The 12,829-nt window shown below is 29.7% G+C and overlaps 1 protein-coding gene across 1 annotated transcript; it reads right to left on the bottom strand.

Moving 5' to 3' along the window:
* Nucleotides 1–3,795: 3,795 nt before the first annotated feature.
* LOC140918733 (secreted RxLR effector protein 161-like) lies at nucleotides 3,796–4,158 on the bottom strand. Its single transcript, XM_073363526.1, has one exon. The coding sequence runs from the start codon at nucleotides 4,156–4,158 to the stop codon at nucleotides 3,796–3,798; it is 363 nt and encodes a 120-aa protein (XP_073219627.1).
* Nucleotides 4,159–12,829: the final 8,671 nt, after the last annotated feature.

Genomic DNA, 12,829 nt, shown 5'->3' with positions numbered 1-12,829 from the left:
TTAAGCCTTGTAAGCCTTTAGCACTCGGTGTAGTCTAAGGGTTTAGACCCTAGAAAATATATATATATTTTAAAATAAAGTCATTACCGAAGAAAACATATTCTGACCAGTGAAATAATAAGGATTTGACCTTTTAGATAGTCTTATTTCTTTGGAATTTTGTCTTAGAGATTTTAGCCTTCTGTATTTTCATAGTTTCTCGTAGTGTAAAAATATTTATATTGATTAATGTCTCGTAATAAACAAACTAAATGACTCTAATTCACTTCTCATAGATGAATAATAAGAAAAATGTTATACTTTTCTTAGAAGTGGAGGCAACTCTATTCTTATTTTATTAAACTATAAATATCTGTATTTCACAATTTTCTTTTATATCTTCAAAACTTATTATATTAACTAATAATAAAACAAATTTTGATTCTTGTTTCTAAAAAATATAATTCAATTTGTAGAAAAACGAGTAGAAAATTTAGTACATGACTTGAGTTCGATAAAAATGAATGTGGACACTTTGATTTTGTGAGACTCTAAAAAAATACTTTTGTCAAAATCATAATAGATAATTAATTCTATTAATTTCGGCGTCTATCTAAATATGTACTTATATACTAAAGATTATGAAAAACAGAAAAATTTAAGCGCAAGCGAAAATTTATGATGACGTGGTGCTCTATCAATCTATTTATAGTATATTTTGTACAGTTTGCTTTTGAAAGGAAACTAAAATTAAAAGAAGAGTATAGTTTGTTTGTTTGTTTTTGACTTAGAATTTGTTTTCGTGCAATAGTATGACATAATTACCTATAAAGTGCCGACAAATAGTTGAGCTTTACTTAAATGTGCATCATTCTTCTTTTCATACATATCAAAACAAGTAAAAAATGTTATTCATACGAAACATCATACAATACTTGTATTCTGTCTGTATATGTATTTTTTGTAATTTTACATTATGAAGCAACAAGTAATGTAATTGGCAGCCACTAAAACCATAAAAGAGATCATTTTAAATTCGACAACTCGATTTCTTGTTGCGGCTCCATGATTTTTGCAAATCCAACATCCCCACAAAAAGCAAAAGCATTTAAAAATAAAAGATATTCAAATACATCATAACTAAGTTATTTCCTCAATGATTCTACTTGGTGAACGAATTCATTGACTCGACTTGAAGATATATACGGAGATTTCATTCATAGAGATATACATGTGATTATGTGTTTGAGATATCGTTCTCACTATTGGCATTTTTAGATGATCTACAATATATGAAATTCAGTTGGAGTTAAGCATGTGAGTGATGTCTTAGGCTTCAAATTGGTAAGGTACTGTTGATGCGCAAGATAAAAAATAATATGATAATTTTATTATATTTTGTCTCAATTCAGTATTTAATGAGATAATATGATATAATAACTTAATCTTAAAATTGACATGTTTCTCGACTTAAAATCTTTATCTTAAATTTGAATTAAAATCTTTATCTTGAATTTCGATTGTATTAGAAAAACGTAGGATATAATAAAAATAATAATTTATTGATTTACCACTATAAAATATAGTTTAAAATATAAAATATTAAAATCTAATAAAATATGAATAAATAATAGAATTTGATATTAAATTAGGTTTGACCATTGTAAACAAATAAGTAGAATGACATATAATTGTGTTGCCATTTTTAAGATATTATCATAATGTATGTTATGAATAAATATTATTAAGTTTTAGGGGATGTCTAATAGTTAGTGTTCTGCATTCTTATAACTTCCAATAGTTAGTGGATTAATTTTCAGTGGTCCGTAATGTGATAATTCACTTACCTTTTGAGTCCTATGAATAGATTTTACATTGTATTGTAAAGATACACTTGAAAAGATAATAATACAAAGAGTAAAAAGGATGGCCCAAAGAGTTTACATGGTTTGGGAAGAAAGTGATGGAATCTTACTAGATATCTCTGACAACAATGATACCATAAATCTTTGATTTATGGCTGAATAGTAAAACGAATAGGTAAGTGACGATGAACTTAACTTATTACTTACATATGATGATTTACGAGATGTTTTTGAATACCTTTATAGGAAACAAAAATGATTACTAAAAAAATAGCTCAAAAAAAGTTGTTACTAAAAATTGACAAGATGCTTTCGAAAAATTGTTTCTAATCATGCATATTGATAGGTTCATGTTAGAATTGCATTAGAATTCCTGAATAGATTCATATGATCACCAAACCAATTTATGAATAGATTCACATGATCACCGAACCAATTTATTTGAAGTATGAATGCATTGACCGATTCATGTGTGAATAGATTCATGAAATCGTCTACAGATATGATGAATTGGTTCGTCAAGTCAAAAATCGATTCATAACTATTAAATTTTAAAGTATGGGGGTTCAAAGGATACATGAATCAATTTATGTTATATATATATATACATAGATCATTTCATGTATCACTCATATATTCATCTCTTCTAATTTCTCGGTCTCATAATTGAGATTACAAATGTTTTTAACTCAATTTCTTGGTGATTATATTTTGTAGAAAGACAAAGGTGTTATATCCTTATCTTTTATTATTGGAATTAGTGAGAAAACATATTCTACAGAAGAAGAGAAAAAGAAATGATTATTTTTCTCATCTAAAGTATTATGTTTTAGGCAGCGATGATGAATGCTTCAAGTTGAAGAAAAGTTTCCACAATTGAAGGTTGTAAAAGAGTTCAAGAATTGAAAGAGTTGTCTTCAATTTTAGAAAAGCAAAGGATTACTAAAGGTAGGAGTGTGATATTCAAGTTGTAGAATACATTTTCAAGGATCTTGTAATCATTCCACCAAGTTTATAAAGGGAAAAACTTTCATACAAGTTAGTATGTGGATTGCATATTAGAAAAAAAGGCAAAAATTAAATGAACACTCAATTATTATCTTGGTTCAACCACATAATATCCACTGACCAATTTCAATCTCAAAGACCAACCACTAAGAGTTTATAAATAATAAAAGGGTTTTAAAACATGTTCCACCTAAAATCTTTAAAATACGTTCAAATAATAAAAGTGTTTTAAAACATGTTCAACTAATAAAAAGCTTTTAAAACATGTACACGAGATAATCTCTCCCTAGATTCTTTGAAATCACACTAAAAAAAAGAGTAGAAAGTAAACTAAATAATGTAGATAGTAAACAAATTAAAACAACTATAATACAACTCAACAATGTATCATAAAAACTCAAGAAATAATATAGGAATCAAGTGTGAAATAGTGAGTGTAAATAAATAATTTGATAGAATTGTATGTGAGTTGTATTTAAAAAAGGAACCACCAAAGCCTCCTATTTATAGGAAAAGGACAAGACCTATGTAAAATATAAAGTTAAGAGTCCACTCCACCTTGGTACCAAATGAGAAGCTTCAACTTGTGATTCTTCAAGTCAGATCCTCTTAGTCATCTGTCTCAATTTCTGGAATTGATCTTAAGCAAACTCAAACAATGTCTGAATTTGATAAGTGTGACAGATTTTATAAACATGTCAGCTGGATTGTCACTTGTGTGCACATTTTCCACCTTTATCTCACCTCTTTCAATGACATCCTGATGAAATGAAGCTTGATGTCTATATGCTTGATTCTTTCATGATACATTTGATTTTTACTCAAATGAATGACACTTTGGCTGTCACAATTTATGCAACACATATTCCTGTTTAATACCAAGTTCAATGATCAATCCTTTCAACAAAATTTCTGTTTTCATAGCTTCAGCAAGAGCACCATATTATGCTTTTGTTGTTGATAATGACACTATGTGTTGAAGATTAGCTTTCGAACCGACTGTGTTGTTGAACACTGTGAACACATATCCTGTAAAAGATCTTCTTTTATCTAAATCCCCATAAAAAACAGAGTCTACAAATCTTTGGACTGGTTTTGATGATTCTGAACTTTTGCTGTATTCCAAACACATGATTTGAGTTCCTTTTAGGTACCTTAGAATCCATTTGACAGCTTTCCAATGACTCATCCCTCGATTTCCTATAAGTTTGCTTGTGACACTTACGACATGAGAAATGTCTGGCCTTGAGCAGACCATAGCGTACATGACGCTTCCTATGGCACTAGCATATGGTATTGCCTTCATGTCTTATGTTTCCTGGTTTGTGTTTGGTGACTAGGCTAAAGAAAGTTTGAAGTGAGCTGCAATTATCTTATATTGAACCCATGTAGGACTTTTTCAATATAGCTTTATTGGGAAATTATCATTTTTCCTTGCTCTCAAATTCTAATGATTTCCATTCCAAGAATTCTCTTGGTTGGCCCCACATCCTTCATCTCAAATTATGTCTTCAATTGGCTCTTTAATTTTTCTATTTCCTTCATACTTTTAGATGTTATTAGCATGTCATCCACATATAACAACAAGTAAATGTACGCTGTTGATGATACTTGTTTGTAATACACATAGCTATCAAAATTACTTATAGCATAACTTTGTTTAAGCATGAATGAATCAAACCTCAAATACCATTGTCTGGGTGATTGCTTTATCCCTAATAGTGATCTCTTTAGCAGGCATACCCAATCCTTATTTCGTTGAGTCCTAAAGCCATTTGGTTGTGGCATTAAGATTGTTTCATTCAGATCAGTATGGAGAAAGACTGTTTTGACATCCAGCTGTTCCAATTCCATGTTATGGTGTGCTACCATGGCTAGAATTATTCTTATAGATGCATGCTTGACTACAAGAGAGAAGATTTCATTGTAGTCCACCCATTCATTTTGAGTGAATTCTTTTGCTACTAGCCTAGCTTTGAACCTATGTGGTAATACTCCTAGAATTCTTTCCTTCCTCTTGAAGATCCACTTGCCGCCTACAATTCTAGAGTTGGCAGGCATAGATATGAGTTCCCAAGTGTTGTTCGTATCCAGTGAGTTCAGCTCCTCAATAATAGATAAAATCCATTTGTATTTGTCTTGAGACCTGACAACTTCATTGTAGTTCTTGGAATCTTCTTGTATGATATCTTCAGCAGCATGTAGTGCATAGCTGATCATGTATGTATAACCATGTCTTTGAGAGGGTTTTAATGTTCTTCTTTCTCTGTCTCTAATGAGGTTGTAGTCATCTACTTCCTGTTTTGTTGAATTGTCATGATCTTGAAACATATCATATTCAGTTGGATTTGCATCAGTCTTATTTTGTTGAGCGTGCTATTGATCTTTCTCCTTTTCTGCAGCTTGCTCCACCTCAAGATCAAACCTCTCAGCTTCAGTTTTATGTGAACTTTCATTAGCAGCCTCGGTTAAGGACTTATATAATTCAGCCTCATGAAACTTAACATTTCTACTGATGATACATTTCCTATTTTCAGAACACCATATTCTATAACTTTTTACACCACTTGGATATCCAACAAAGTACCCTTTCTTGGCTCAAGGAACTAGTTTCCATTCATTTACATGATAATATGATGCACACACAAATACTTTTAGATAATTGTAATCAGCAACATGTCCATTCCACATTTCTTGAGGAGTTTTGAGTTCAATTGCAGTTGAAGGGCTAAAATTTATCAAATAGAAGCTGCAGGGACAACTTTTCCCCAAAACTGTGAAGGCATTCGCAGGCATTCATGCATTGGACATGATGCATCTCATTCTTTCAAGCATGGTTCTATTCATCCTTTAAGTTAGTCCATTTTGCTAAGATATGTGTCTTACAGTCCTATGTCTGTTCACACCATGATTTTTGCAATAACTAGTGAACTCCTCACTGCAAAATTCAAGTCTTTCCTTAAGGTCTTAATCCTTTTGTCAGTTCTATTTTGAACCATAGATTTCATATATTTAAAGGTTTTGAATGCTTCATCCTTGCTTTTCAACATGTATATCCATACTTTTCTACTATAATCATCAAGAAATGTAATGAAATACTTGTTACCTCCATGTGAAGCAATCTTGGCAGGAGCCCCATAGATCACTGTCAACTTACTCTAGAATTCACTTTGAGCGATGTTTCCCTATAAAGAACTTGACTCTATGCATCTTTCTATACACACAATGCTCACAAAATTAGAGATCACCAATCTTGTCACCACCTAGCATGCCTTGTTTATCCAAAACTTGCATTCCTCTTAGACTTACATGTCCCAACCTTTGATGCCACAAGCTGGTTTTGCTTGGTGCTTAGACTGCCACAACTGCCAATCTTGTTACTGCTTGACCATTGAAAAGATAGATATCGTGATTCCTTTTTCCCTTCATGATTAGTAATGATTCTTTTATCACTTTTAGAGTAACTTTCTCTACTTTGCATGAGCAACTAGCTTCTTCCAGCATTCCTAGAGAAATTAAGTTCCTTTTCAGCTTTGAAACATGTCTGACTTTTGCAAAAATCTTCATAGTTTCATTCTCTAACTTTAGCTTGGTTGAGCCAATTCAAACTACCTTGCAGGGTGATTTTTCCCCCATAATCACCTTGCCTAAATCAGTTTCTTTGTAGTTAAGGAACCAATCTCTATTTGAGGTAATGTGAAATGAACCCCCTGAGTCAAAAACCCAGTTATCATCCATGATTTCGATTGAATTTTCCATAAGAACTTTTGTACTTTCATATCCTTTAGAGGCTATAGATGCATTTCCATAATCATCATCACTATTTGATCCTTTATATTCTTCTCAGTCTGGGAATTCTTTCTTGAAATGCCTCTATTTCTTGGATATGAAACACTTCATTTTAGACTTGTCATTTTCTTTATTCTTAAACTTATTCTTCTATTTTTGTTTCTTCTTCCCTGCCTTGGCCTTGGCAAGCAGTCCCTCACCACTGCTTTCTTCCTTCCCATATGACTTCCCTTTTAATTCTTTTGGGATTAGTGCAGCTTGCACTTCTTCTAATGACAAAGAATCTCTACCATAAAGGAGTGTATCACACATATTTTCAAGAGAGCTTGGTAATGAATTTATCAACAGTAGGGCCTGATCCTCATCATCCAATTTTACATCAATATTTTCAAGATCTAAAATAATCTTAGTAAACTCATCCATATGATCTTCAATTGACCTCCTAGATTGCATCTTGAAAGTATATATCTTTTGTTTTAAGTATAAACGCTTCGCTAATGATTTTATCATGTAAAAATATTCTAATTTGAGCCAAATACCTGTTGTAGATGTCTCCTTTGACACTTCCGTCAGAACCTTGTCTCCAAGACTCAAGATTAGAACAATATGAGTCTTGTTCATGATATCCTTCTTCTTCTTTTCTAAAAGAGTGGATGTCATGTTTGTCTCTCCTTCCAATGCTTCTGCCAAACCTTGATGAACCGACAAAGCTTTTATCTTGAGACGCCATAACCCAAAATCATTATTCCCATTGAATTTTTCAAGTACATACTTTGTTGATGCCATATTTTCTTTGAATCGAGTGATCAGTGCTCTTGATACCATTATAAATTCTAGTTATGTAATTTTGTGTAAGACGTGTAGGAACAAGTTTTGTTCAGATACAAACACTCGTTATTGATAGTCTGATGATATCAAAATAAAATAAAAACAAATATTTGTTGACCTGCTTACTTTAAGTGTGCATCAAATAAATAGGTAAATCAAATCTTTGTTATAGCTTTCTACAATAGAAACATAGGTAAATGAGAGTTAGGAATTATTATTCATATTTTATTCGTTAAGAATAAACACTATGTTTACTATTAACTAACGATTAATTAACTATGAGTTTCTAGGAGTAGGTCAATTATAACATAGTTTGAGGGTATCTAATAAAAATAATGTTAATTTAGGTTGAGCCCTATATTGATTCCACAAAATTAGTATTGATAACATCTTCTGGAGAAGTCATCAACTGATCAATTTGATCAAACATATGAAACACAAGAAATCCTGAGTTTTTTTTAAAATTTATGAATCAATTCATGCAGCAATAATCGATTCAATTTTAACATTTACCAAACTGTAATTTCTATTGCATTACATGGTACTTTTCTTTTTGAACATTGTCTCTTTAAATATCGAATTGTTCATTCATTCTAAGAGAAATACTTTCATTCAATCTTCATAAAACTTTCATTTAAGATCTGTATCAAGATTAAAAACTTTTTATGATTTTAGTTATTAAGTGTTTTGGTTTTTGCTAGATAATCAACAAATCTAGCGTATTCTTTGTTGGACGAATGTTCCATAAAGGAGAGATTTGTTGGAATGGCTGCACCTTGGAAGGAATTATGAGAATGATTATTTTCACATATAAAGTTGACGAGAACTGTATAGTATTCTATCTTGCAAGCATTGAAGAGGGTTCTTCATCTTGAAGATGCTGGTTCAAATTGTTCTTGGGATATATAAAGAAATTTGATTCATGAGCACTTAGGAAAGAATGAATTGTTGTACGAGTTGTTTAATTAATCTTTGGTGGATCTTGTAAGCATTCATATAATAATAATAATAATAATAATAATAATAATAATAATAATAATAATAATAATAAAGAAAATCTCATTTATATTGAATGAGGAATACGTGCACTCTACGTAGCAAGGACGAACATAGGAACCAATATAAATATTGATGTCATTTTTCCTTTCACTACGCGAAAAATAGGATTTTAGAGCGTTTTTTTAAATCCATTTACAACGCTTTTTCAAAAAAAAAAAAACTTTGTGGAATCGAGCACTGTAAAAGATACAACAGCGCTTTAAAAAAGCGCTATAAAACATGTAGATATAACGCGCGCTTGTTATGCACATTTTACAGCGTTTTTTCAAAAAAAGCGCTGTAAAATGCACACCCATAATCCCTATATTGGGTGCGCCTTTTACAGCGCTGCTTCAAATAAGCGCTGTAAAATGTGCACCCAATATATGCATTATAGGTGCACATTTTACAACGCTTTTGTGAAAAAGCGCTGTAAAAGGCGCACCCAATATATGAATTATGGGTGTGCATTTTACAGCGCTTTTGGGTGTACATTTTACAGCGCTTTTTTGAAAAGCGCTATAAAATGTACATCGAATATATGAATTATAGCTGTAAAATAATACGTGAAGGCGCTTCGTTTTACAACGCTTGTTAGAAAAACGCTGTAAAAGCCTTATAACATTATGCGCAAATGCTATATGACCCTACAACAGCGCTTTTTTCACAGGGCTTGTCAAAAAAACGCTGTGATAGGCTCCGTTATTTTTAAAATATATTTACAACAGCGCTTGTATTTAGTAAGCGTTGTAAAAGGAACGCTATTAAATGACATTTTTGGCGTAGTGTTTCCCTCAACTTTATATTTTCTATTCATGTTTTTTCATATCGATTTGATTTCGGAGTTTGAATGCGATTATCTATTTTTAGAAAAGATTCATGTATCTAGATTGGTTTTGGAATTGAAGTTTTCCATTGTGTAGGTTTTTCTATCATAGTGTTTCATTCACTTTGGGTTATTTTACTTCTATGCATAAGTTGATTGAATTGAATATTTTAAGAATCACTCAATCAACATTTTATTGTTTAAAGTGTTGAATCGAATTGTAATAGATGAAAATATTTATAAGTTTCTCTAAGCAAATGTCCTAAAATATTATCCTCACCTTTTCGACAAACTTCCACTATTTTATGTTTTTTTAAGGTAATGAAAATTATATATATTTTTAAAAGATTATTATAAAAATAAATTTGAATGAGAAACTGCTAAAAAAATATTATTATTTAAATTAATTTTTATTTTTTTTTATTATTTTAAAAAGCTGTAACAAACAAATAAAAACTTTATAAAATTATTATTTTATTTTAAAAACTTTTAAAAATTATTATTTTATTTTAAAAACTTTAGCTGTTGCAGTTTTTACTATAATTTGTATTCTTATATATTTGGTATTTTTTATATAGTACTTTGCAATCCATAGAGAGTAGTAGTTAATTATTCACATCTTATGCTGGTTTAATTACACATAAAGAGACCGGGGTTAAAAAAGGATAAGCTGATTGAGATGAGTCTATGGTCTAATATATATGATAGTTTTAAATCAGATCAAACTTTTCTCTCTATATATAAGTTAAATCAATTTTTTAAAAAACTAATTTAATAAAAAATGTCAGACTATAGCTAATCAAAATATCTTGTAGACTTATCAGATTGTTCGATGTAATTAAATATAAATAATTTTTTATTAATATTATTATTATATTAACTTTTGTTTTATATTTAATTTAAATTTACTAATATTTTCTATAATTTAAATATACCGATCTAAATCAATGTTTGATATATTTAAAAGATTATATTAAATATTAAAATAAAATTTAATTAAACTTATTGTTATATTAATTTATTCCTTTATTTACAAAAATTTAATTGTGAATAACATAAACATTCATAAAATAATAATAAAGTAAGCTTTAAAATCGAGTTTCAGATTTTGAAAAATATTATAACTAAACCATAACAATATAAAACTTTGATGGATAATAAATTATACTTAGAACTAATATTTTGGTCGTAAGTCATACTTAAATCTTTGTCTAACTTATTTTCATCCAACCAAATACGTGTAAAAGAATCAGCATGATATAGTGACAAAGAATTGGACATCGTCTCAAATCTCTTAGCCAAAAAATACAAAAGGAGAATCATATTCATATATACACATGGATGATCCAAAGTTGACGAAGTAACTAGTGAAACCTTGATTTGCGTCGGTCGAAATTCGGTACCTAACATATCTTTTGATGTTATTAGAGTCAAAAGTCAACCACCCCCATTCAGTCTTTATGCTGCACGCATGCACAATATGTACCACAGAGTGACATAGAAGACATGCAACAAAGTTGACCATTTCTTCGTAATTATACGTTGAAATGAAATATATAATTTAGTATTATATTCTTTTAGAGTATTTTAAATTTCCCTAGCAGGAGCCACGATGGAAATAAATATTTTAAATTGTTTTCAGATTTTGAAAACATATTTTAAAAATAATTTTCAACAACAGAACATTTTATTAGATTGAATAACAAATTAGGTCGCTCTTTTTAAGATATTTTAAGATATTTCACGGTACTACCAAAAGTTATGTAAGGAAGACCATCAATCACGACGTACCTAGGACAAAACATAACATATACATTGTATCAGTTTTCTACTATACTATAAAAAGCAGTTTTAGAATTACTCATCTAAATATGGCAGTTACGACCACTCAAAAATTTGAATGAACGATATTTATTTCAGTAACTGTACATAAAGAAAAGTTGAGAGGAAACAAAAAAGGGATCAGAAGAGAGAAAACTTGATAATTTTTCTAAGTTTTTTTGATGCGATTTGTAAACCTGAATATAATCCTTTATTTATAGAGGAATTGTACTCATGCTGTAACTGACGAGGGGAAGTGGAACAGCGTGGAGGAAGAAACAAATAAAAATAGACATGGAGAGAGATGCACACATTAAAAAGTTATTATTATTATTTTTTTAATTTTCGGGGTGCTAAAATAGTAATACACCACACTATCCAGGCTTAATCAGTTGGACTGCTGCGGCGCGTACGTGTGTGGTGGTCGATTTGAGTCCGTTATCTTTTCTTCACAAAATTAGGTACCCCTAGTTCACACCCCAAAAGTCATATATCCTTCTTATAAACACTACTAGTATGTGATATCCCTCATATGTGAGACTATTTCATTTTTTCAATTCACACAAGTATAACTCTAAGTTCAGCTCTTAGTGTATAAGTTCCAACAACATAATTTACATCAAAGAAACAAACAACAATACTTCATATGTTCCATAATAATTGAGTTATATGATCATTTCATACATATTAAGAAAAATGTATAAATGAAAGAGATAATAGAAAGAGAAAAAAAAACGCATTGAAAATTGAAAGAATAACTCATTTTGAGATTTTTTTTTTTTTTGCAAATAGGTCACTTACTGTGGGATGGAGGGAGTAACCAATATTGGTGTTCTGAATTAAGCATGCAGTTGTGGTAGTTGGACACTGCGGTTGAAGGCCTTGCGAGTTTTGCGATGTGCATTTGGTCATTTACACATATTAAGAAAAACGTAAAAATTAAAGAGAGAAAATACTACTTTTACTAAATTATTCTTATTAAAAATTGATATATTATCAATGTCATAAATATATAATAAAATATATTACATTGAAAGTGATATAAATGATATTAATTAAATAGTATATATAATTAAAAGATAATTATTTTTTAACAAATTGATCACTTATTATGAGACGAAAGAAGTATAACTTTTAACTTACATTATAGTTCAAATATCTCTTATTTTATTTTATTTAAATTTAAATGCATATTCCTTATTCAAGTTTTTTCAATTGTGTGATTTTATCCATCTAATTTCAAGTGACTAATTTCCACCCGAAAATTTCCTAATTATGGCATAGAGGAAGTCAGTAATAATCTTAATTGCGTCTCTTTGTTCGTGATGTTGGTGACTCCTCGTGGGTATTTGGGATTTAGTTTTGCTCTGTATAATATCAACACTTGACGTATAAGATGTTTTTAGTGTATGATACATATGTATATAGTTACATTTAATTATATATTTTTTAAAATTATTGTTAATATTAATATGTTATCGCGTGTCTTTGTCAATATTTTATAACAAAGTATATGTAATCTTTATTAATAAAATATAATGTATTTGCATTGTCAATGTGTGCAAAGTTATTGTATACTGTATATATACATATAAATAATATATAAAACAAAAAAAAATTAAATTAAATGTGTATTAAAACTACTTAACTAAATAAAAAGATAGAAAAACATGAT

Source organism: Cicer arietinum, chromosome 7 (genome assembly GCF_000331145.2).
Source record: "Cicer arietinum cultivar CDC Frontier isolate Library 1 chromosome 7, Cicar.CDCFrontier_v2.0, whole genome shotgun sequence".
Lineage (NCBI taxonomy): Eukaryota > Viridiplantae > Streptophyta > Magnoliopsida > Fabales > Fabaceae > Cicer > Cicer arietinum.
This window is presented reverse-complemented; position numbering and strand designations above follow the sequence as displayed.

What these genes read in the sequence shown, in the direction of transcription:
- LOC140918733 (XM_073363526.1), bottom strand. Translation starts at nt 4,158, where the DNA reads ATGAAGGCAATACCATATGCTAGTGCCATAGGAAGCGTCATGTACGCT.